The sequence below is a fragment of the Ursus maritimus genome, unplaced genomic scaffold, assembly GCF_017311325.1.
Source record: "Ursus maritimus isolate PB19 unplaced genomic scaffold, ASM1731132v1 scaffold_4, whole genome shotgun sequence".
Taxonomy (NCBI): domain Eukaryota; kingdom Metazoa; phylum Chordata; class Mammalia; order Carnivora; family Ursidae; genus Ursus; species Ursus maritimus.
This window is the reverse complement of record NW_024426552.1, coordinates 78631435-78657231: the sequence shown is the minus strand read 5'-3', so window position 1 is coordinate 78657231 and position 25797 is coordinate 78631435. Positions and strand designations below refer to the sequence as shown.

Genomic DNA, 25797 nt, shown 5'->3' with positions numbered 1-25797 from the left:
TCTTCTCAAACCCTTTCTCACAAATTGCCTTTTGTCATTAATGTTTTTCTTTTTCATTGCCTGTGAAATTTCTCAGATCACTCTTTGGTTGTATGATAGTTGCTATATTTTTATACTTGTTATTCATTTTTAAAGTCCCAGCATACCATGCAATAGTAAATGCTATAGCTTTCTACCTAACTTGCTAAAAGCAGCTTATTATTTAAAGGTATATAAGGAAAAACCTGATGAGGAATGGTTACCTTATTTGGGATTTTACCTATTCATAAGAATTTAATATCTTGTTTCCTTCTAAAATTTACAAATAATAATTATTTTTTAAACTTTCTTCCTTTTAGACTTTTGAAGATTTTAAAAATGACAAGCAAGCTGTAGAATATCAGCAACGAATTGTGGATATTTTGTTGAAAGTAAGTATTCAGAGAATAGATGACCTTGTATTGATGTTTGTTATTTATTTGGGGGGGGGGGGTTGGGAATCCTAAGCAGGCTCCATGCCCAGTGTGGAGCCTGATGCAGGGCTCAGTATCATGACCCTGAGATGATGACCTGAGCCAAAATCAAGAGTCATGCTTAACCAACTGAGCCACTCAGGTGCCCCTGTATTGATGTTTATTTTAAGAAAGTTGACTTGTTTTCTAGCAAGTTCTAAAATGATCTTACTTAATGAAACAGTGTATTCAAATCATTTAAAAATTTTATTGTGATATCTTTGTCTTCCAAACCTGAATGAAATACTAATCATTCTTTCAAAAAAAAATTTAATATATCTCAGCTGAGACTAGATATAGGACATAGGGTATTACTGTGAAATGCATATTGTGGTAATTCCTATATTAGTCTGATTATGTGAAATAACGGTGACTAACTTCAGAATGCTTTGAGAAAATAATCAACGTGAGACTCTTCTTCGGTCTCATACCAGCATTGCTGTGTTGCTTAGGTGGCGCTGTCATTTGACTGTGGCACTGAGATGATGGGGACAACATCAGAATGATTAGAGGCACACAGAGATGATCATCTCAGTTTAAATCTAACTAGATTCAGTCCAAAGCTATTTTGAGATCCATGCTGCTGCTAATGAATGAATGCAGAGACAGATTCTTTTCCTTTCCATCTGCACAGCTTGAACCAGGCCAGTTTCTTCTTGTAGTTGAAATCTTAGAACTTTAGTCGTTCATTTGGCTGTAAAATGGAGATTTCTTCCTCTTAGTGAGTTTTAGATTATTTTGGACAAGAGACCCAAATTAAAATGTTCTCTAATTGTGTATGACATTAATGCATTACATTTTTAATAGCTCTTTATAATTTTCAAAGCACATTTATATACATTATCTTATTTGAGCTATTTATTGACCTTGTAAGATAGGCAGTGATGAATATGAGAATAGGATCGCTAAGCCCCCAAATAATGCCAGTTGGATCCAGGTACGTGGTGGGGAGAATTTTTACATGGATTTCCTAAATGGTCTTTTTTTTTTTTTTTTAAGATTTTATTTATTTATTTATTTATTTGAGAGAGAAATAGCCAGTGAGAGAGGGAACACATGCAGCGGGAGTGGGAGAGGAAGAAGGAGGCTCCGAGCAGAGGAGCCTGATGTGGGGCTCAATCCCAGAACGCCAGGATCATGCCCTGAGCCGAAGGCAGATGCTTAACGACTGAGCCACCCAGGCGCCCCCTAAATGGTCTTTCTATACCTAATCTTGTCCTTCTTTAATTTGTGATCTTGCTTTTCTTTTATTCTTCTGTGGCTGCCTATTAGATCAGTTGGAATTAAGTTCTGCTGTGAGAGAAATTCAGAATTACAGTAGTTTAATCGTGATGGGAATTTATTTTTCTCATAAAAGTCTGGAGGTCGGCAACCTGTTCTAGAAGAGTGGTTTCACAGACTTCTCAGGGATGCAGATGCCTTCTGCTTTAACTGTTACTATTCTTAGTACATGGTTTCTGTCTTGTGGTCCAAAATACCTGCTTGGGCTCCAGCCATCACCTTGACATTCTAGCCAGTCCGAATGCAGAAATAGATGAAGAAGAGAGTTCCCTGTCTTTAAGAAGACTTTTTAGAAGTTGTATACTACAGTTCAGCTTATAACATGTTGATCAGAACTTAGATATACTGTTTCTCAGCTGCTAAGAGAGACTGTGAAATGTACTCTGTGTTATGGGTGACCATGTGTTTAGCCTAAAATGAGTTCTGTTTCTAAGTTAGGAGGGAAGAGCAGATGTTGCAGCACAAGTACTAGTTTCTGCCACACTCATCTGAAGTTGTTGAACATCCAGGATCCTTCAGTATTTTCTGGTCCCTGATTACTTCTTTATAACTGCTCTCCTCTCCTACCCTTAACACACCGCCTGTGGCACACACACTCTCTGTAATATGAACTTCTCACCCATATTAAATTATTGCAATTCACTGAACTGTGCCATCTTTATGTCTGATGTTCTTTGTGTGAGTTTTCTTTCATCCCATCATGCCTTTCCTGCCCTTTCTCTGCCTGGCAAATTCCTAACCATTTTCCAAGACATAACTCAGATATCATCCATGAGAAACTCTTTTAGAATCCTTTCCACACTTTCAGTTTGATTAGTTGCCCCTTCTCCGCGTTCATACAACACTTTATGCTACGCAAGGCACACTGTATCGTAATTGTGTACATGTATGTTTTCCTGCCTATAGTTGAGTTTCCTGTAAGCAGAGACTGAGGATTTGTGTGTGTGTGTCCTTGTTTTAACATGCTCACAATATGTCCAGCACAATGCCTGTATGCTGGTAGGTGTTCAAGACATGTTTGCAAGTTGACTGAATGGGAATTTGAATTTAAAACTATACCAAGTTGGAGGGGCAATCCAAATGAAGAGAATAATGCTCCGTGAAGTACTTAGACTGTTACAGTTGGTGAATTGCTGCCCTTGTATATTGTTTTGTATTATTTACATTGGGTCAATGAAGAATGAACTTTGGAGATTATTTTCTCATTTCTAATGAGTTGTACTAACAACTGTGCTGCTGACAGAGCCAGTGAAAATAGGAATGTAGGCAATGACCAGATAACATTGGATGAGCGTCAGACCTAAGGTGATACTATGTGTGCTGAATGGCTACAGACATGGAAGTAAAAAGCCGTTAATTCGTGACTTTGTATAAGATTGCTCAGAAAATTTTGTAAGCCTGGTCCATGGAATAGGTAAGAGAAGAAATGGAGAAAGACCAGAATTTCGAGGATGGTAACTGTTAGACACTTGCTGAGATGGCAAGGGAACTGACTGAGAGAACCATTTTCTCAGAAGGTGTTTCTAGGATCAGCTGGTAAAGCAGTTCACACCTAGAGAGTAAAAGGAAGGGTAAAAGCTGAGAGGAGCACTAGCTGGGCCTGTAAGTTGAGTCCTGGGAAAGCACCTGCACACTGAAAGGGAGGGATGATTGAGTATTTTAAAGCTATAGAGAGCCTTTGAATATTATCGGTTGGAATTCAGATACACAGGTTATAACTTGAAGTATTCTCGTACTGTGGTATGCTGAATTACGCACTTGAGCAAGCTGTGGTTGCTAGCTAAAGCGGGACGAGGTGAAGAAAGGGATACACCACTAGCAAAATAAGAAGAGGTAGGCCAAAAGCTGGGTCCTGAGGGAACGTTTTACAACAGGATCAATCTTACACTTGATCTTTGGATGAGAGTAGGAGAGGGGACTTGGGACTGTCAGTAGATGAGACGGTTTGTTGTTCAGCTAATCCTAAACAATACCTGATCTTCCTTCCCTGTGTGCTGCATTCTCTGTCTTTGCTGATGGCATCATCATCGGACCTGCCTGTCAGGCTCAAGTCTGTCATTGTTTATTCCTCCTTTAGCCACACATTTCCACACAGGTAAATCCTTGTCCTGTTGCCGTGCTCTCTGCAGTGCCTTTTGCACCTGTTCCTGCTTCTGTTTTCATGATCACTGCCCTGGTTCAGACCCCCTTGTCTTTCCATTGGACCTCTGCAGTCACATGCGTCTTGCCTGGGCTCTTCACCTTTTCATTTTTCCTTCTGTTATTTTATCCTATTCACTGCCAACTGGATAATTTTCCTAAGCACGGTACTGATCATGATCAGTTCTCCTGGCTGAACATGTTCAGTAGCGCCCCAGTTTTCTGTGGAATACACTTGAGTATCCTTGGAATGACATTCAAGGCCTCGTCTTTTCAATGTAATTTCTCTGTCCTCCTCATGCATGCTGCTGCATTCTAGTGGAACACTTCGTTTCTTCAAACACGCTTGTGCTTTCTCGTGCCCATGCTTTTGCTCTTCTCTCTGCCTGAGTTACTCTCTCTCCTGATATTTCCCTACTTTTCTCATTTCTTCTCAAATTCCCTCTCTCCTTTTCCCCACTGTGCTTTCATGGCCATTTGTTCCTTTATAATGTTGGTCACATTGTGCCTTTTATTTCAGATTTGTTACCTGATTCTCCTTGCTTTCCTATTGATTACTTCCTTGAAGGCGTTTGCCATACCATGTTACACCTAGGAGGTAGTCAGGAGATGAGAGCTCATTCAAAGCAGAGGAATGATTATGATTGGATAACTGTGTGTGATTGTAACAAGCCTGTTATCAGAAACCATTTGTCTGTCTGCTTGTAGACAGGGCAGAAGCCATTCACTTCACTGATTCCTTTGCTAGCTGACTTCCTTTTCTGGGACACCTTCACTGTCAAATTAACTTGCTTTTTAAAAAAATTAATTAATTTTTATTGCAGAATAATTGACATATAGGGGCGCCTGGGTGGCTCAGTCGTTAAGCGTCTGCCTTCAGCTTAGGGCCTGATCCCAGGGTCCTGGGATCGAGCCCCGCATCGGGCTCCCTGCTCCGCTGGGAGCCTGCTTCTTCCTCTCCCACTCCCCCTGCTTGTGTTCCCTCTCTCACTGACTGTCTCTCTCTCTGTCAAATAAATACATAAAATCTTAAAAAAAAAAAAAAAAAGAAGAAGAATTGACATATAATATTTCAGGTGTATAACAGCGATTCGGTATTTACATACATTATGAAGTGGCTACCACAGTAAGTCTAGTTAGTTACCATCTGTCATTATACAAAGCTGTTACAATATTATTGACTATATTCCCTATGCTGCACATTTCATCTCTTATTTATTTTACAACTGGAAATTTGTACCTCTTAATCCCCTTTACCTGTTTTGTTCAACTGCATCCTCCCCTCTGGCAGCCATCAATTTGTTCTCTGTGTCTGTGTGTCTGTTTCTGTTTTGTTTACTTTGTTTTTTAGATTTCACATATAAGTGAAATCCTATGGTATTTGTCTTTCTCTAAGTTATTTCACTTAGCATAATGTCCATCCATATTGTTGCACATGGTAAGATTTTATTCTTTTTTATGGTTGAGTAATATTCTGCTGTATGTATGGGTGTGTGTGTATACATACGTACATATGTACGTATATACGTATGTATACACACATGCATTATGTATGTATACATATGTGTGTATGTGTGCATGTGTATGTATATGTATATATGTATGTATGTACACACACACACACACACACACACTCCACCTCTTCTTTAATCCATTCATCTATCGATGGAATTTAGGTTGCTTCCATATCTTGGCCATTGTAAGTAATGCTGCAGTAAACAGGCGTGCATATATCTTTTTGAATTAGGGTCTTTATTTTCTTCAGATAAATACTTAGAGATGGAATTCCTGAATCGTGCTATTTTCAATTTTTTGAGGCACCTCCGTACTGTTCCGCAGTGGCTGCACCAATTACATTCCCACCCGCAGTGCATGAGTCTTCCCTTTTATCCACATCCTTGCTTAACACTTGCTGTTTCTTGTCTTTCTGACACTAGCCATTCTGACGGGTGTGAGGTGGTATCTCATTGTGGTCTTGACTTGCATTTCCCCAATGATTAATGATGTTGAACATCTTTTCCTGTGCCTTCAGGTTACCTTACCTTTAAACCCCAGAACAACTCCCTTCTTCCTGTGTTGGTAGGCAGCTTTTTGGTAGGGTTACTTAAATTTTTTAAGAATTCTAGAGGGAAACCTGTTTAATATTTCTTTGAAAGCCACCTCTAACAATTCAGTTCTCATCCAAATTGTGTCTAGAAATATGCCAAAGGTCACTAAGTGTTTTCCTTCAGAATATGAAAGTAGTTTGTGCTCCTTCTCTAAATGGCTTTGAACTCAATTGTTGGACAGGCCGTAAAAGAATCTTTTCACGTGTCTTCAGTAACGAGGCTTCCCCCCACCTTTCTAATGGTATAATTTTGTGTCAAACCAGATGGTATATTGAATAAATGGTCTTTTTTGCTCACCAGGTTATGGTGGAGAATTCCGATTTTACTCCCTCACAAGTAGGGTGTCTCTTTACATTCCTTGCCCGGCAGCTTGCAAAGCCTGACAATACCTTGTTTGTAAACAGAACCCTTTTTGATCAGGTGAGTGTCTTCAATGATGAGAATTGTTTTTATTCTGTTTACTGTTGATAGAAAAATTAACCGGATTATACATTTTCTTAATATAATAGCCTGGTGGGTAAATGTCTTATCAGGTAGAAAAGCCTGTTCTGGTTTTAATTTGGATTAAATTAGTTGTTTGTTTTTTTAATGTTGTGTCTGGATAGTATGACTTTGCCTAGTAACTTGGTATCTTGGGGGTATGGCTTGTGGAGATTGGCTTTAGAAATTTTGTTCTCTCAGTTATTCTGTTGCTCTAAATTGCATAGAATTCTTTGCTCAAGAATATTTTAATTTAAGAGTTCACACATCTCGTTGGTAGCCCATCTATGATGTTGATCATCTGGAAGAGAGATCGCTATTAGAAAGTCTGAATTTCCTTATAAATGACTTTGACTCTGAAGGTCTCTCCTAATCCCAGTTAGCTATCTTCTACATATGCACAGGTGGCAAAGAAAACACTTTTTATCTGGAGAAAGTTACCAATAATGACTAGCATTTATTGAGCACTTCATAATATCAGTCTCTGTTCCAGGGTTTTTTTGTTTTGTTTTGTTTTAAAGATTTTATTTATTCATTTGAGAGAGAGAGCACAAGCAGGGGTAGTGGTAGAGGTAGAGGCAGGCTTCTGGCTGAGCAGGGAGCCCAACACAGGACTTGATCCCAGGATACTGGGATCATGACCTGAGCCAAAGGCAGACACTTAACCAACTGAGCCACCCAGGGGTCCCTGTTCCAGGCTTTTATATGATGTGTTAACTCGTTGCCATTGTAATGGTAGCCCCGAGATTGGGATAGTTGTTACCTTCTATTCTGCAGATGAAGAAACTAAAGCCTAGAGAGGTTATGTCACTCATCCAAGTCCATACTTAATAAGTGTTATTATTAGGAATAAGTGTTGTTATTAAGCATTAATGAGGTTAAGAATCAAATTCAAGTGGCCTGACTCTAAAGTCCATGCTTTGCTCGGTCCATGGTATCAGGGATCTTAAGGTTAAGGTGTACAGACGGCACTGTCTTCCTGCCATGTTTCTGAAGAGTAAAGATAAGATAGATACATACTAAGTGGTTAACATACTTGAGCCTGCTGTGCCATGTAATAGGCCAGTCAGTCAGGAAGATACCATATGTCTGTGGTGTTTGTTATGGCCAAATGTGAATGAATTGATGATACAGAAAGAGTAGTTATTGTTGTTTTCATTACTACAGTGTTATGGCATCCATGTTAGTATCCAATAAAGAAAATACCTTTTTTTTTTTTTTTTTTTTGACCAGGTCCTTGAATTCCTCTGTAGTCCTGATGATGACTCCCGACACTCTGAAAGACAGCAGGTATGAACTACTGGAACTCTTTTGCTAAAGGATGGGAAAGAGGACAGAATAAGCTAGAAAGAACCCTTCTGTGCTAGACCTCGTGAAACATAAGGGGAAAGTAACTTATGCCAAACTCTACTACTAAGCTAGATAGTGGCAACCAGAAAACAGTGTGGATGGTTGTTAAAGATACATTTGTAATGAATTTATATCAAACTGAATGCCTAGGCAGACTGGACCTGCCTTGCATGACATCAAAGAGAACTATTCATCCTTCTCCATGAAGTAGCAGCAGTTGGCACCTGTTGTATCCTGCTTTCTACCCATGCCATTTATCTGATAACCACTCCTAGCTGCTATGGCTCTGAACCAGAAAGGCTGCAGAATCCTGAGTATTGGGACATTCAACTTCAGGGAGTGTTCTGTAGCGCCCCCTGCATTAGGAGTAAACATTTCTGGAGACTAGAATCCATCTGTCCCTCCACTGATCACTGTGAGATTGTAACTGTTTGATTACTGCTTCTTTCTACTTAGGCCACTTTCTTGAGCGTCTCTTCCAGGAGTAGAATTCTTTCAAAGCTTACCCACCATAACTGTGAGCACTAAGAGAGGCTATTTAAAATTGATGGCCAGAGTTTGTCAGATAAGCAAGCTACAAAATATAAATACTTTGGGAGCTATGCTGGTCTTTTTTACAGTAATAGTGCTCAACAGCTGGGAGGTTGAGACTCAGATAAAGAACATAGGATAGCAACAGTCACCCTTTTCTTTGCACAGCTGTGGCCCAGTGACTGCTGCGGACTAGCTTAGGGGAGAGAACAGCTGCTAAAATTTTGGTTATCTCAAATTGTATTGAATACAGATAATAATGTGGACCCCTCACTTTGCCCCTGTTTCTCTCTTGGCAGGAAGAGTGGATCATGGTATGCATGGTGTTGCTATATAAAATCATAAACACTTTTAATACAAATAACTAAACAAATAAAAAATGTAAACATAAAAGTCAAACTTTGAAAAGTAATCCTCATATAGTAATGCTCTATTTTTGGAAGTCCCCTTTGAGACTATCTAGGTTTTTTTCTCAGCTCACTTAAGACATACAGAAAACGGATGTGGTAAATTGCTCAAGGTCAGAACTTAGATTAGAACCACTTCCGTCCCTTCTAATGCAGCACTCTTCTGTCATGTGTTATATATAAAAATTTGTGTCTGCGGTATTTTTGAGGGTTTTCTGGTGATATGCTGGTAAAATTTTAACAACTGGTTCCCCAGGTGTAGTTCTGATATGAATGTTGGTTGGTATTTTCAATATTTAAATGAATAAGATGAAGGTACAACAGTGAAAGCATGACAGAACCTCACACGTTCATCAGTGAAGTGACTTGTATGCTCCAATCAGTTCTTGAATACTGGAAAAATAATTCCTTAGTTTTTTGTGCTATTCACAGTATAATGACTATGACATGCACACTTTTAAATTTGATTGCCTATTTCCACCACTCTCTTACCCAGGGATTGACAATTTTTTTTTTTTGTAAAGGGCCAAAGAGTAAATATTGTAGGCTTTGTGGGGCACATGCGCTCTGTGTCACACCACACCCTCTTCTTTTTGTTTATTTTACACCCCTTTAAAGATACAGCAACACCTGATTTTTATAGCATTTGCTAATTTCCATAGTGTAAGTACTCCCATCGTGGCTGATTTCAGCCTACCAACATGATGTTACTAAATGTAGAACTGGGAAGAGGTGCACAGTACCACACCATTATTTAATATTTCCACCATATAAATGCAGTAACTAACCCAAGAGCATACATAGTGTAAAATGTAGTAAAATAATTAGGAAGTTGTGAGTTTTGAATATTAATTACTTTTTAAAAATTTAATGTAAGTTTATATAATTTTTAACAGTTGCTGTGCTTAGCAACTGGCTTACACAATTCCTGAAAATGTAACAACTCTGTTGAGTTGGTAAGACTGGCTCTAGCAATGGCATTTCTATTATGTTATTCCAAATTGAGGCTCCCAGTAGATGGGTTCTCTTCATAGTTCTGTGTAACAGTACACTATAGTGCTCGAAATGGACTGAAGTAGGGTTCTGAAAACTAAAGTATGGATAGGTTTCATTTCTTCTCCCCCTTTTTGTCTTTAACTTGAAAGTAATCAGTTTCCTGTGTTAGAAAGACACTTTGTTAAATGGTGTCCTGAAGTTCTGGAAGGGTCCTGTTACTTTGGATCTTGAACTCAAGTATAAGAGAAAGCTTTCTCATTATTGTTCTAGTGACTATGTAATGATTCTATTCTGTTTTGAGGTTTATTTTAAAATATTGATGATTCAGTCTCAACATCCTAGTCACCTTTTTATTCATCTACTTGGTATGGTAAAGATTAATTTTATGAACCCCGGTGTTTTTGTTTGTTTAATGGTAAAATATATATACCATAAAATTTCTTTTTACCACTTTAAGTGTATAATTCAGTGGCTTTAAGTATATCTCGTTGTGCAACCATCATCACCATCCATCTTCAGAACTTTTATCTTCCTGAACTGAGACTCTGTACCCATTAAACAATAACTCCCCATTACCACCTTCCTCAGCCCCTGACAGCTGCCATTCTACTTTCTCCCTCTATGAATTTGACTACTTTGGGGTACTTCATATAAATGGAATCACACAGTGTTTGTCCTTTTGTGACTGGCTTATTTTACTTAGCCTGTTTTTAAGGTTCATCCATGTTATAGCATGTGTCAGAATTTCATTCCAAGACTGAATCATATTCCATTATATGCATGTAGCATAGTTTGTATATCCATTTGTCCATTAATGGACAGTTGGGTTGTTTCCACCTTTTGGCTCTTGTGAATAATGCTGCTGTGAGAAACCCCAGTGTTTAATTAGAGAAATTAACATGTAAACATGGATACTACCTGTGGACAATAGATTTTAAAGAACCATGAGACATAAAAGCACCAGATAAATATATGGATATTTTTGGCTTCCTGGAGAGTTAATTAGATATTCTAATAAAGTTTTATTTACAAACACTGTGGCATTCCTCCAGTGTTTGAAAAATAGAGCCATTTATCTTTTTATAAGACTTAATTACAATATCATCAACATTATAATGGGAGTCTTCTGGTATCTCACACATGGGAAAGCCAAACCAAAACATCAAGTAATAAGACCAAAAAAAAGTTACAGCTTGTGTGGCTGAATGGACTCTTACGGAGCTAGTAAATAAAAGTTGATTCCAAAGTGTGTTTACTCTTTTATTTTAAATGTTCAGGTCCTTTTAGAATTGCTGCAGGCTGGAGGGATCGTTCAGTTTGAAGAGAGTCGGCTCATCCGGATGGCAGAAAAAGCAGAGTTGTAAGTTGTTTTTAAGGTATACATTAGTTCCCATATACTAAGTTACACTTCTTTAACCGGAAGCCCAGTTGATGCATTGCCAATTTTTAATTAAGAAAGCTATGCAAATAACAACAAAAAACCTAAATGCAAAAGTTTTTGTCTTTCAAGTCTAGAAATTAAGTAACATTTGCAGAAATTAACACTGAGTAAATTTGAAGTGCTTGTACATTTGTTTTAGTATGAAAATGAAATAACATTCTAATGATTTATAATTTTAGTTTTGTTTACATAAAATCTCCATTATTTTATAGATTTTTGAGTCACCTTATTCCTACATATTACAGGGCAGAATTTAACATAGCAAATAGGATACAATATATTAACACTATTATTTATCTCATTTGTTGAATATTTCACTTGACATATTTAATTCTGAAGAGAGAAACTTCATATAGTTAATTGATAACAATATATTAACTATTTTTATATGACACATTGTTGCTTTAACATTTATTTTGTACCCAGCTTTGAAATTTCTTATAAACATAGTATTCTTATTCAGCAGCATTTTAAACCTGTATTTAGAGGAATGGCAGATACTCCTCTCTCTTAGCTACTGTCACTTCATTTCTTTTTTTTTTTTTTTTTAAGATTTTATTTATTTATTTGACAGAGACAGCGAGAGAGGGAACACAAGCAGGGGGAGTAGGAGAGGGAGAAGCAGGCTTCCCGCCAAGCGGGGAGCCTGATGTGGGGCTCTATCCCAGAATGCTGGGATCATGACCTGAGCCGAAGGCAGACGCTTAACGACTGAGCCACCCAGGCACCCCGTCACTTCATTTCACAGAAGTCACATCTACTAAATTCATTTTTCTTAATACCTCTGTGAGCAAACTTCTTGAAACAATAAGCTAATAACTGCCTGCCTGTTTGATACTTTGAAATTTTCCTTTTATGTTCTAGCTATCAAATTTGCGAGTTTATGTATGAACGAGAACATCAGTATGACAAAATAATTGATTGCTACTTACGCGACCCGCTAAGGGAGGTGAGTTTGAGACTGCTTTACCCTTTTTTTCTTACTCAGTCCTCCCCTCCCCTTATTGAGTAGAAATAACTATTAAGTAGAACTATTCAGTAGAAATGTTGGGACATGTGTTTGCTGATTCAAGGTTTTCTTCATTAATTCACCAGGTTTTTATTGAGTATCTACTATTAGCCAACTACACACTGATCATTAAAACAGATATATTTGCTGCAACTTTAGAACTTATACTTTAGTGATGGAGACTGACAGTAAGGAAACCAAATACTTAATTACAGATGTGGTGAGTGCTTGAGAGGAGAAAATGAGAAGATATTGGGGAAAGTGACTACAGAGCAGCCAGGGAAGGAATCTCAGAGGAGGTGACATAGAGACTGAGTTTTGGAATTTGAGATGAAGCCAGTTAAGCAGAGAGCCAGCAGAAAAGTATTCCAGGATAGGGACAAGAATAATAAGAACAATAGAGGAGGGCAAGAGTGTGATGTGAGATGAAATTGGGAATGTGGACAGGGTCCACCAAAGATAAAAGTGTATGATATTCCCTCATTTGGTTAATGAAATTGAGACCCAAATTAATTGGAATGGATTTGCAGCTTCCAAGAGTCCACCTAAACATTAAACTCATTCTCTTTAGTATCAGTTTTCCAGCAGTTTAACTATCTACAAGTGGTTTACCATCTCCAAATAATAGATACTTACCAAGCCTGGTACAGATAGCAGATAGTGACTGACTATTGCTTGAGTGAATGAATGAATAAGTTATTTTGTCCTGTCCTCTTCAGGAAGAAGTCTTTAACTACATTCACAATATCTTATCCATTCCTGGACACAGTGCAGAGGAGAAGCAGTCTGTATGGCAGAAAGCAATGGATCATATCGAGGTGCTGATTCAATAAAACTTTTTAATTTGTATTGATATCTCCCAAATTAAGTGTATGCTAAGTAATAGCAGGTGTCATTACTAAGTTGATCTACTTCAGAATTAGCATCTTTTTCAGATTTATTCCATCTCATGTTTGTATTCATAAAGTCCATGTCATATACATGTACATATTATATCATGACTTCTGAAAACAACCCAAGTTCAATTAACCAGTTGACAAACTGGAATATTAGTGGGTTTTTAGAACCTTAGAATGACTCAGAGTAGTATTGGTCTTCCCCCCTAACATGTGATAGGGAGCCATTCCCCCCGGTTACCCAATTGCATTGTTCTCTCTGATGTATTTCTCTCTCCTACGTAACAGAATGACGATTCAGATTTTGTTTATGCGTGTTGTGTTGCAAGAATACAAGAGTTGACTTCGGAGCCAGAACTTCTTTTTAAAAGCCAAGCTTATAGATGCCTGAAAGGAGAGACTAATACATGTGTGATGAACATGTGGACACAATGCATTCTAAAGAGTGGCCCCAAAATCTGTCCTCACATTAGTTTCCTTAGATTTCTTATGTACGCTGCATCTCAAAAACCAACAGAGTTAGCAGGTTTTTTGAATCTGTTCTGTTTTATGGATCTCTGATAATTGGGGGAAAAAAAAAGTATAATGAAAGATGCCGAGGTAATACTAGTTTTGGAGATAACAAATCTACAAAGTTTTTCTTCTTGTAGCAAGGATCAGCTGACAGGGGAACTTCTGGTGATGGGTTTAGAGATGTAATGAAAGATATGTGATTATTCAATATCTTTTAAAAAATGTTATACATATGGAGGATGATAAAAAAGGATGAGCTCTGCAACTTTGAGGAAACATTGCTTGTGATGTGAATTCTTTGTCGTTCTTGACGGTTGTAAAGTTTAGAGAGATCAGAAATGTGCAGAGCATCTTATGTGAAGCATGTGCTGTGAAAGGTGGGGCAGTCAGTCACCAGATATGTGGTCTGAAGTAATTGCTACGCTTTTTCATCTGTAGGATTGAGAACATACAAGTTATTTAATGTTACCCTATTCTTGCTAACAATAAGATAAATGTATCTGGGTGGAAAGAACCCAAGAAAACCTTTCTCTATTTTTGTTTGTATCTTTTTTCCTTTAATCATTTTGTATTCTTTTTCCTTTCATCATTCCCTTTGTCTCCATCGTTGCATTATGGCTTCTTCTTCATTTCACTTCATCTGCATTACGCAGTGGTTTGAGCACATGGACTCCAGACATCCGAAAATGAAGCTATGTCTCTGCATAATGTGAAATGTGATGAATTAATCAATGAGTAAACAAATTACTCAGCAGAAAACTCATACTGGAGAAACAAGAAGTGTTTTTGCTGCACAACAATTATTTCTGCTGACTGTTTTTCCCACATCTGCACATTTTTTCACCTTGAACTTTTTAATATCTCTTAAGGCCACAATTACAAATATGTAGAATTTTGTTGAAGAACTTCTGTGGCTTCAGTAATGTGAATACAATCAGCATTCAGTGTGTAGGGGAAAAGTCCTCAGAATTTTCTGACAGTAGACGCAGTGTGTAGATTAATGGTTCTTAACACTACAGGGATTATAGACCTCTTGTGAGAATCTAATGAAAGATTTGGACCCATGGTGCTTAATATTGTGCACGTACACAGCTACATAATTTTGTTTATAACTTCAGGGAGCCACAGACCACCTAAAAGCTATTCTTAGATTGGTTCTGTGGATTCCAGGTAGAGAATCTCTAGTTTCAGTGGTTTTTCCAATATGGACAAAACATGTTTCATTAGATTTTTTAAAGTATTTTTCATTTTGGGGCGTGTGGGTGGCTCAGTCAGTTGAGCATCCAGCTCTTGATTTCAGCTCGGACCATGGTCTCAAGGTCATGAGATGGAGCCCTGTGCCAGGCTCTGCGCTCAGCAGGGAATCTGCTTGAGATTCTCTCCTTCCCTCCTCCCCCTCACCCTGCTCATACACATGTGCACTGTCTGTCTCTCTCTCTAATAAATAAATAAATCTTTTAAAATAGTTTTCATTTTGAAATATAGAAAACATCCTAAAAAATGCATAAAACAAATGTGCAGTTTAATAACACATTTAAAAAAGCAAACATCCCAGGACCAAATCAAGAAATTGAGTTTTTTCCAATGCCCCAGACTTCTTGTGTATCCTTTCCTAATCACATTCTCTTGCCTTCCCTTAATATGCCCAGGATCGTGGTTTTTCTGATACTTTCCTGCCTTTCTATATACTGCTACTGCACATGCCTATATCTCTAAAAAGACATATGTTTGTTTTGCCTTTTTCTGAACTTTACATAAAAGAAGTTCTCTAAGTTTGTACATTTTGTAGGTAGCTGTGGTTCATTTTAATTCTTATATAGTATTCCATTTTAAAATTATATTAAAATTTATTCATTTCTACTGTTAGTGAACATTTCTATTATTTCTAATTCTTGACTATTAAAAGTGGTCCATCTGCGATCATTTTTATACATGCATCTTAAGCACAGCATTTCTTGAGGGCAATCTAGTATTACAGCATCAGCTGAGAGAACTTGATAGAATCAAACCTAGTGAATCTGAAACTCTGGAGGTGGGCCCAGCAGTATGGTTCAATAGGCCCTCCAGGTGATTTTGATGCATGCTAACGTTTGATAATCTCTGCTCTAGGGCCTATGTAATTGCCAGTTAATTGGGATAAATACATTAAACTTCAGATGCCTGCATTGTATGAGATTTTCCATTAGCCCTTTATCCTTGCTAGACTTTAAAATTTTGCCAATATAGTGCATGCATAATGATATTTTGTTATGTTTGAAATTTATATCCCTTAATCTTTAATGAGATTTAGTCTTGTTTATTGGCCATTTAAATTCCTTTTCTGTGATGTGCTTGTTGAAATCTTTTGCCCATTTTTCTATTAGAATGTCTCTTGTACTTACTGATTTATAGGAGTTCATCATGTATCCTGGATGTTAGTCTTTTTTCTGTGATATATGTTGTGAATATCTTCCACTCTGTGGCTTTTTTCTGTGGTTCTTTTTAAGAAAAGTTTTTTTTTTTTTAAAGTAGTCAAATCATCAATTTTTTCCTTCTATGCTAAAGGAGAAATTCTCCTATATTATTGTCTAAAAGCTTTCTTTATTTTGTTTTTGTCTTTGAATCTTAGGTCCACTTGAAAGCAATTCTTGTACATGGTATAAGGTTGGTGTCCAATTAATTTTTAGAGTATGGACATCCAATTTTCCCGGCAACGGTTATTTTAAAAAGTTGCCTTTCCCCATTGCTCAGCGGGGCTACTTTGTCATACGCATATCAAGGATCAGTAGATTTGATCCGTTTTTCAGCATTATTCTGCTTCACTGCTCTCTCTCTGCGTGAGTGCCACACTATTAAATGTTGTTGTTTTAGAATAAATCTTGACATCTTTAAGAGAGTATTGACTATTCTTGGCCTTTTATACTTTATTTTTAAATTTTAATTCTAATATAGTTAACGTACAGTGTTATGTTGCTTTCACGTGTACAGTATAAGTGATTCGACAGTTCTGTACATTACTCAGTGCTCACTGTGATAAGTGTACACTTAATCCTCTTCACCTGTGTCACCCTTCCTCCAACCCCCATCCCCCTGGTAACCATCAGTTCTCTATAGTGAAGAGTTTTTTTGGTTTGTATCCTTTCTCTTTGTTTTGTTTCTTAAATTCCACATATGAGTGAAATCATACAGTATTTGTCCTTCTCTGACTGACTTATTTCACTTAGCGTTACACTCTCTAGCTCCATCCATGTTGTTACAAATGGCAAGATTTCATTTTTTTTTTAATAACTGAGTAGTATTCCATTGTGTATATACACACACCACATCTTCTTTATGGATTCATCTGTCAGTGGACACTTGGGCTGCTTCCATAACTTGACTATTGTAAGTAATGCTGCAGTAAACAGAGGGGTGCGTGTACCTTTTGAAATTAGCGTTTTCATATTCTTTGGGTAACTACCCAGTAGTGGAATTACTGGATCATATGGTGGCTCTGTTTTTAATTTTTTTTAATTTAATGTATTTTTTTAAAGATTTTATTTATTTGAGAGAGAGTGAGGGCGAGAGGGATCACAGAGAAGGAGGGTGAGGGAGAAGCAGACTTGCTAGTTAGTGGAGAGCCCATTGCGGGGCTCACTCAATCGCAGGACCTGGAAATCATGACCTGAGCCACCCAGGTGTCCCTATTTTTAATTTTTTGAGGAACTTACACACAGTTTTCTGCATCAGTTTGCATTCCCGACCACAGTGCACAAGGGTTCCTTTTTCTTCACATCCTCACCCACACTTGTTTCTTGTGTTTTTTTTTTTTTAATTTTAGCCATTCTGACAAGTGTGGGGTAATATCTCGTTGTTTTGATTTGCATTTTCCTGGTGATAAGTGATGTTGAGCATCTTTTCATGTGTCTTTGCCATCTGTATGTAATCTTTGCAGAAATGTCTGTTCATCTCTCCCCATTTTTAAGTGGATTATTTGGTTTTTTAGTATTGAGTTGTATAATTCTTTATATATTGTTGATACTAATCCTTTATTGGATAGGTCATTTGCAAATATCTTCTCCCATTCCGTAGGGTGTCTTTTAGTTTTGATTGTTTCTCTTGCTGTACAGAAGCTTTTTATTTTGATGTAGTCCCAATAGCTTATTTTTGTTTTTATTTCCCTTGCCTCAGGAGACATATCTAGGAAAATGTTACTACAGCTGACGTCAGAGAAATTATCGTCTGGGCTCTCTTTTAGATTTCTACAGTTTCAGGTCACATATTTAGGTCCTTAATCTGTTTTGAGTTTATTTTTGTGTATGGTATAAGAAAGTGGCCCAGTTTTATTCTTTTGCATGTTGCTGTCCAGTTTTCCCAGCACCATTTGAGGAAGAGGCTGTCTTTTTCCCATTGCATATTCTTGCCTCCTTTGTCTATAATTGACCATGTAATCATGCGTTTATTTCTAGGCTCTTTATTCTGTATCTGTTTTTGTGCCAGTCCCATACTGTTTTGATGACTACAGCTCTGCAGTATGTCTTGAAATCTGGGATTGTGATACCTCCGGTTTTATTCTTCTTCAGGTCTTTTGTGCTTTCATACAAATTTTAGGATTATTTGTTGTAGTTCTGTGAAAAATGCTATTGGTATTTTGATAGGGATTGCATTAAATCTATAGATTACTTTGGATAATATGGACATTTTAACAATATTTGTTCTTCCAGTCCATGAATGTGGAAAATCTTTCCATTTGTTTTGTCATCTTCAGTTTCTTTTATCAGTGTTTTAAAGTTTTCAGAGTACAGATCTTTTACCTCCTTGGTTAAATTTATTCTTAGGTATTTTATTATTTTGGGTGCAGTTGTAAATGAGATTGTTTTGTTAAGTTCTCCTTCTGCTACCTCATTATTAGTGTATAGAAATGCAGTGGATTTCTCTATATTGATTTTGCATCCTGTGACCTTACCGAATTCATTTATCAGTTCTAGTAGTTTTTTGATGGAGTCTTTAGGGTTTTCTATTTATGGTATCATGTCATTTGCAAATAGTGAAAGTTCTTTTTCCTTGCCAGTTTGGATCCCTTTTATTTTTTTTTTCTTGTCTGATTGCTCTGGCTAGAACTTGTAGTACTATGTTGAATGAAAGTGGTGAGAGTGGACATCCTTGACTTCTTGATTTTAGGGGAAAACCTCTCAGTTTTTCACTATTGAGTATGACATTAGCTGCAGGTTTTCCATATATGGCTTTTATTATGTTGAAATATGTTACCTCTACACCTACTTTGTTGAGGGTTTTTATCATGAATGGATGTTGTACTTTATCATATGCTTTTTCTGCATCTATTGAAATGGTCACATGGTTTTATCCTTTCTTGTGTTGATGTAATGAATCACATTGATTCGCGAATATTGAACCACCCTTGCATCCCAGAAATAAATTCCATTTGATCATAGTAAGTGATTTTTTTTAATGTATTGGTGGATTCAGTTTGCTGATATTTTGTTGAGAACTTTTTTATCCATGTTTATCAGAGATATTAGCCTGTAGTTCTCTTTTTCATAGGGTCTTTATCTGGTTTTGGAATCAAGGAATGCTGGCATACCCTCATAGAATATATTTGGAAGCTTTCCTTCCTCTTCTGTTTTGTGGAGTAGTTTGAAAAGAATAGGTATTAACTCTTCTTTAAATGTTTGGTAGAAATCAGCTGTGAGGCCATCTGGTCCTGGACTTTCGTTTGCTGGGAGTTTTTGATTACTAATTCAATTTCTTTGCTGGTTTTCAGTCCGTTCAAATTTCCTATTGATTCTTTATTCAGTTTTGGGAGGTTATATGTTTCTAGGAATTTATCCATTTCTTCTAGGTTGTCCAGTTTGTTGTCATATAATTTCTCATAATATTTTCTTATAATTGTTTGTATTTCTGTGGTGTCAGTTATTTCTACTCTACCATTTTTTATTTTGTTTATTTGAGCCTGCTGCTTTTTTTTTTTTTTTTTTTAGTTTGGCTTAAGTTTTATTTTGTTGATTTGTTTCAAAGAACTAGCTCATTGTTTCGTTCTCTGTTCTATTTTTTTAGTTTCTATATCATTTATTTCTGCTCTGATCTTCATGTCCTTCCTTCTGCTGTTTTGGGTTTTGTTTGTTCTTTTTCTAACTCCTATAGGTAGAAGGTTAGGTTGTTTATTTGAGATTTTTTCTTCTTGAGGTAGGCCTGTATTGCTGTTAACTTCCCTTTTAGAGCACTTTTGCTGCATCCTAAAGATTTTGGATCACTGTATTTTCATTTTCATTTGTTTCCATTTATTTTTTTGTTTTCTAAAGATTTTATTTATTTGAGAGAGTGTGAGGGAGAAAGCATGAGCCAAGGGAAGGACAGAGGGAGAGGGAGAAGCAGGCTCCCTACTGAGCGGGGAGCCTGACATGGGGATCAATCCCAGGACTCCAGGACCATGACCCCAGCTGAAGGCAGATGCTTAACTGAGTAAGCCACCTGGGCACCCCTGTTTCCATTTATTTTTTTTATTTATTCTTTGATTTCTTGGTTGACCATTAATTGTTTGGTAGCATGTTATTTAACCTCCATGTATTTGTGGTTATTCCAGACTCTTTCTTTTGGTTGACTTCTAGTTTCATAGCATTGTGATTGGAAAAGATGCATGGTATGATTTCAGTCTTTCTGAATTTGTTTGGACTTATTGTGGCCTAACTTGTGATCTCTCTGAAGAATGTTCCATGTACACTTGAAAAAAAAAAGTGTTTTCTGCTGTTTTAGGTTAGAGTATTTTGAATATATCTGGATGGATCTATGGATTTCCATCTGGTTCAGTGTTTCATTCAAAGCCAGTATTTCCTTGTTGACTTTCTGTTTGGATGATCCTGTACATTGATGTAAGTGAGGTGTTAAGGTACTGTATTACTGTAATATTTATCAGTGACTTCCTATCTGTTTGTTAGTAACTGCTTTATGTATTTGGGTGCTCCCATGTTGGTGTAAAATATTTACAGTTGTCATATCTTCTTGTTGGATTGTTCCCTCTATAATTAGATGGTGTCTTTTATTTGTCTCTCATTACACTCTTTGTTTTAAACTCTGGTTGTCCAATATAAGTATTGCTGCCCTGGCTTTCTTTTCACTTCCATTTGCAAGGTAAATGCCTTTTTATCCCTTCACTTTTGATCTGCATGTGTCTTTAGGTCTGAAATGAGTCTCTTCTAGGCAGCATATAGATGGGTCTTGTTTTTTTATCCATTCTGTCACCTTGTGTCTTCTGATTGGAGCATTTAGTCCATTTGCATTCAAAGTAATTCTTGATAAGTATCTACTTACTGCACTTTTGTTACTAATCGTATGGTTGTTTTTGTAGTTTTTCTCTGTTCCTTTCTCTCATGCTCTCTTCTTTCATGGTTGGTTGGCTTTTTTTAGTGGTATACTTGGATTCTTTGCTCTTTATTTTTTGCATATCTTTTCCTGGTCTTTGATTTGTGGTTACCTTAGGTTTATATATAACATCTTCTGCATGTATTAATTTGATGGTCATTTAAGTTTGAACCCATTTTTTACTCCTTTCACTTCCAAGTTTTAGGTATATGGTGGCATACTTTATATCCATTTATTTTGTGAATGCCTTGACTGATTTTCATATACTTATTTTTAATGCTTTTGTGTTTCCTACTTTTCTTACTCTTACTGTCTTTCCACTTAAGGAACGTTTCTTTTGGGATTGTTTTAGTGGTGATGAATTCCTTTAATTTTTGTTTGTCTGGGAAACTCTTTATCTGTCCTTCTATTCTGAATGGTAGCCTTGCTGGATAGAGTATTCTTGACTGCGGGTTTTTTATCTTTTAGCCTTTGAATATATCATGCCACTGTCTCTTGACCTTCAGTGTTTGTGCTGAAAAATCAGTGATAGTGTTATGTGGTTTCCCTCATACATAACTGTTTTCTCTTGCTGCTTTTAAAATTCTCTTTTTATCAGTACTTTTTGCCATTTTAAATACTGTGTGTCTTGGTGAGGACTTCTTTGGGTTGAATATGTTGGGGGTCTCTGCACCTCTTGGATCTGGATTTCTGTTTCCTTCCCCAGAATCAGGAAGTTTTTGGCTATTATTTCTTCAGATAAATTACCCGTACCCTTTTCTCTTTCTTCTCTTTTCCGGAATCCACATAATGTGAATGTTATTCTTGATGGCGTCACTGAATTCCCTAAGTCTGTTTCCTTTTTCTCCCCACCTCTGTCCTGTTCAGCTTGATTGCTTTCCATTACTCTGTTCTCCAGGTCACTTGTCCATTCTTCTGCTTCTTCTAGTCTACTATTTATTTATGTAATACATTTTAAATTTCAGTTATTGAGTTCTTCATCTCTGTTTGGTTCTTTTTCATCTTTTCTGTCTCTTTGTTAAGAGTCTTACTGAGGTCCTCCACTCTCTTCTGAAGTCCAGTGAGTATCTTTATGAGCACTAATTTAAATTCTCTATTATGCATGTTATCTCTTTCATTTAGCTCTCTTGCTGTGATTTTGTCCTGTTCTTTTATTTGAGACATATTCCTTTGTCTCTTCATTTTGTTGAACTCTGTGTCTGCTTCTGTGTGTTCGGTGAGTCAGCTATGTCTACTGCTGTTGAAAGTAGTGGCCTTATGAAGAAGAGGCCCTGTATGCCCTGCGGTGTGATGTCGCCTGTTCACCAGAACCTGGTGCTTCAGTGGGTCTTCTTTGGGTGTTGCATGCGTCCTACTGTTGTGGTCGAGCTGCCTTTCCAGTTGTCTGCAATAGTTTTTTGCCCTTTGTGGTCAGAGTTTTGTTCCCTTTGTTGTTGGTGGGTCAGTCTGGGCTGCCTTGGTCTTAAGGTGACTTAGACCATGTGTTTGCCAGAGATGTGGTAGCACTGAACTGCAGGAGACTACGAAGTGGGGCATGCAGTGCTAGCAAGGTCCACACTGGCAAGTGGGAACTTTGTAGCTGCTGGGGATCGAGGCAGGCTGGGTTGGAGGGGTCAGATTCGTTGAAGTGCCCTGGTGCAGGATGCATGTTGTTAGCAAGGTTTGTGTGGGTCTGCTGTGGGAGGGGACCTGGAATGGAGACTTGGCTGAAGAAGGCATGTCCACAGGAGAGATGGGGTGCAGTGGCGGTGTATGTAAGCTTGTTAGAGAATATTGGTGCTGTGCCGGTTCCTGCAGGTGGCTGTGTGTTTATGCTGGGGGGGAGAGGGGGGGTCAGGGGAAGGAAATGGTGCCCACCAGCTCCTTTGTTCCTAAAAAGGTCTCCCAACAATCCCTGCCCCTCCAGCACATGCTCTGAGATTAGCAGACAACCCCCCCCCACCATGCCCTATGCATTTTTTTAAACTAATGCTGCTATGTTATAGCTCCTCAGGACTGTTTGTTGTGCTGTCTCTTTAAGGGCAGGGACTCAGTCTCATCTAACGCTCCAGGCTCTCTCATGAGTCTGCTGATTTTCAAAATTTCAGGTTTAAAACCCCACTGATTATAAGAATTCACAAATTCAGCCTCTCTGGTTTTCAAAGTCATGTTATGGGGATTCATCTTCCCGTGCAGGCTCCCTGATGCAAGAGTCTGTTTCTCTCTGCTCTCCGTGTCCGAGGTGTCCGTCCGTTGGTTCATTTAGCTCCCTACTGTGTCTCCACCCTTCCTACTGGAGTCAGTGGGGTCTCTTCTCTCTGTTTAGCTGTGGAGAGTTCGTTCTGTCGGTCTTCAGGTCATTTTCTGGGTAATTTACACTAATGTAGGTGTTACCTAGTGGTATTGGTGGGAAGTGGTGAGCTTGGGGCCCTCCTACTCTGCCATCCTCCCCACCTATCAACCTTTTATACTTTTGAATGCATTTTATTATCAGCTGGTCAGGTTCTACCAAAAAAAAATTCTTTTATCCTTATGACAGTGACAGGGATAGTACTGAATCTCTCAGTTATTGTAAGTTTAATTGGCATCTTTACAATATTGAGTCTTCCAGTCTGTGACCATACAGTATAAGCCTTTATTCAAGAGCTTCTATAAAGGGTTATAATTTTCTCTATAGAGATTTTCCATTCTTCATTGGACTGTCCCAATTTCATATTTTAATCATAACAGTGCTATTGTTAATGCTATTTTTAAAATTTTTATTTCCAAAATAAGTACAATGTTTACTATAAGGATTTTATGGAAGTCTTCTATTTCTGGTATGTTAACAGTTTTTTCATAAATGAGTTTTTTCACCTTTTCTTTCTTATTCTATAGTATAGTGAATTTTACTGGTATTAAACCAGCCTTGAATTCTGTGGATAAATGTAACTTGATCCTGGGGTGTGTGGGTGGCACAGTCATTAAGCATCTCCCTTCGGCTCAGGGTGTGATCCCGGCATTATGGGATCGAGCCCCACATCAGGCTCCTCCGCTATGAGCCTGTTTCTTCCTCTCCCACTCCCCCTGCTTGTGTTCCCTCTCTCGCTGGCTGTCTCTATCTCTGTCAAATAAATAAAATCTTTAAAAAAAAATGTAACTTGACCCTGATATTATCCTTTTTAAATATTGTTGGACTTTGTTTTTATTTAGGATGTTTGTATCAATGTTTATGATTAAGACTTATCTGTAGTTCTCCTTTCTTATATTGTCCTATTGAGTGTAGGTATCAAAAATTTTGCTAGTCTCATAAAATGAGCTGAAATTTTTTTTTGGTTTTGTTTTGTTTCCTATTCTCTGTAAGAGGTTAATTAATGTTGGCATTATTTCTTCCTTAAATGGTTGCTAGAACTCACCGGTGAAGCTCTTTGGTCCTGGAGTTTTCATATGGAACAATTTTTGAGTATTCATTCAGTTTCCTTAGTGGTTAAATATCAATGCAGGTTTTTCTCATTGTTAAGTCAGTTTATTAAATGACATTTTTCTTGGAACTTTTATCCATTTTGTCTAAATTTTCAAATTCTTGATATAAATTAATCCATAATAATTTCTTTTTAATATCTTCAGATTGATAGTAATATCCCCTTTTCATTTGTGATGTTCATTAGTCGTGCCTTCTCTGTTTTGAGATGTATTATATGAAAGTAGTATAAGCTACAATTACTTGTGTCTGCTGATTATTATTAAAGAGCAGGTACTAACACAGAAATATTAGATATATCATGAATGTTGCAGTCACAAAAACTTGCTCATTTTTATTTGAGAATATACCACATTGATCTATTGATGGTCTTTGCATTTTAGCCATGTAAACATGCAATTGGAAGGATAGGAGAGTAGATCATAGAAACCAAGTTGCAAGAGAGTTTCAAGAAGATAAGTATCCAGTAATGTCTAGGAAAGTTCAAGGAGAGGGCAGATTGGAAGTCTTAAATTTGATGATCCCGGTGTTCTGGGATCGAGCCCCACATCAGGCTCCTCCGCTGGGAGCCTGCTTCTTCCTCTCCCACTCCGCCTGCTGTGTTCCCTCTCTCGCTGGCTGTCTCTCTGTGTCAAATAAATAAATAAAATCTTTAAAGAAGTCTTAAATTTGATAGAAATTTTATTAATAATGGTTAATAAACAGTGGTCAACCTTTTTGTCTTATTTAAGACTTGTGACCTTAAATTGTTCTAGGACACCTCTCGTTTCAAAATCTACCAGGCATCAGGAGTAAAGTTTTCAAATTCTTAGCTGGAAAAATTGCAACTGTACCCTTTTTTTTCATTGCTTCAAGTTATTACTTTAAGCTCAAGGGTGAAATTCACTGCCAGGAAATTTGGGGAAGCTTTTGTTCCTTCTGTTCACCCTGTAGATATCAAGGCTTAAATCCAGAGTTTTAGTGCTTTCATTTTCTAAGCATGAATTACCTTTTATATCAAAATCTAATTCTTTACCTGGCATATTTCTAATTTTGTTCATTTTCAGTGTGCCTTTAAATTGAGACCTTATATTGAGGTCTTCTGAAATGCAGTGTAGAAGCTCATGAAAATACTAAAGTAGGTAATCATGCTTCACATCTATGGAAATTCTATTTAAACTTAACATAAAAAATCATTTTATCTTTTCCTTTCACTTTAGGAACTTGTATCCCTGAGGCCCTGTAAAGCTGCAGAGCTGGTTGCCACTCACTTTTCTGAACAGATTGAAACAGTCATTAAAAAACTTCAGGTAAATTTTGCAAAAATATATTGGGAAGACAAATCTAGTGGAGAGACAATTATTGAATATCCACCTAAGAGCTTTTGATTGTAGTAATTTCT

General features: G+C 37.3%; 1 protein-coding gene across 1 annotated transcript in view; it reads left to right on the top strand.

Annotated features, from left to right (window-relative positions):
- VPS8 (VPS8 subunit of CORVET complex) overlaps positions 1 to 25797 on the top strand; it is a 246405-nt gene that overhangs the window by 124201 nt on the left and 96407 nt on the right. Inside the window, exons 28-34 of the mRNA XM_008705231.2 lie at positions 339 to 410; positions 6320 to 6439; positions 7733 to 7789; positions 11061 to 11143; positions 12089 to 12173; positions 12953 to 13051; positions 25616 to 25705. Of these exons, the coding sequence (XP_008703453.1) occupies positions 339 to 410; positions 6320 to 6439; positions 7733 to 7789; positions 11061 to 11143; positions 12089 to 12173; positions 12953 to 13051; positions 25616 to 25705 (606 nt within the window). The remainder of the gene's footprint in view (positions 1 to 338; positions 411 to 6319; positions 6440 to 7732; positions 7790 to 11060; positions 11144 to 12088; positions 12174 to 12952; positions 13052 to 25615; positions 25706 to 25797) is intronic.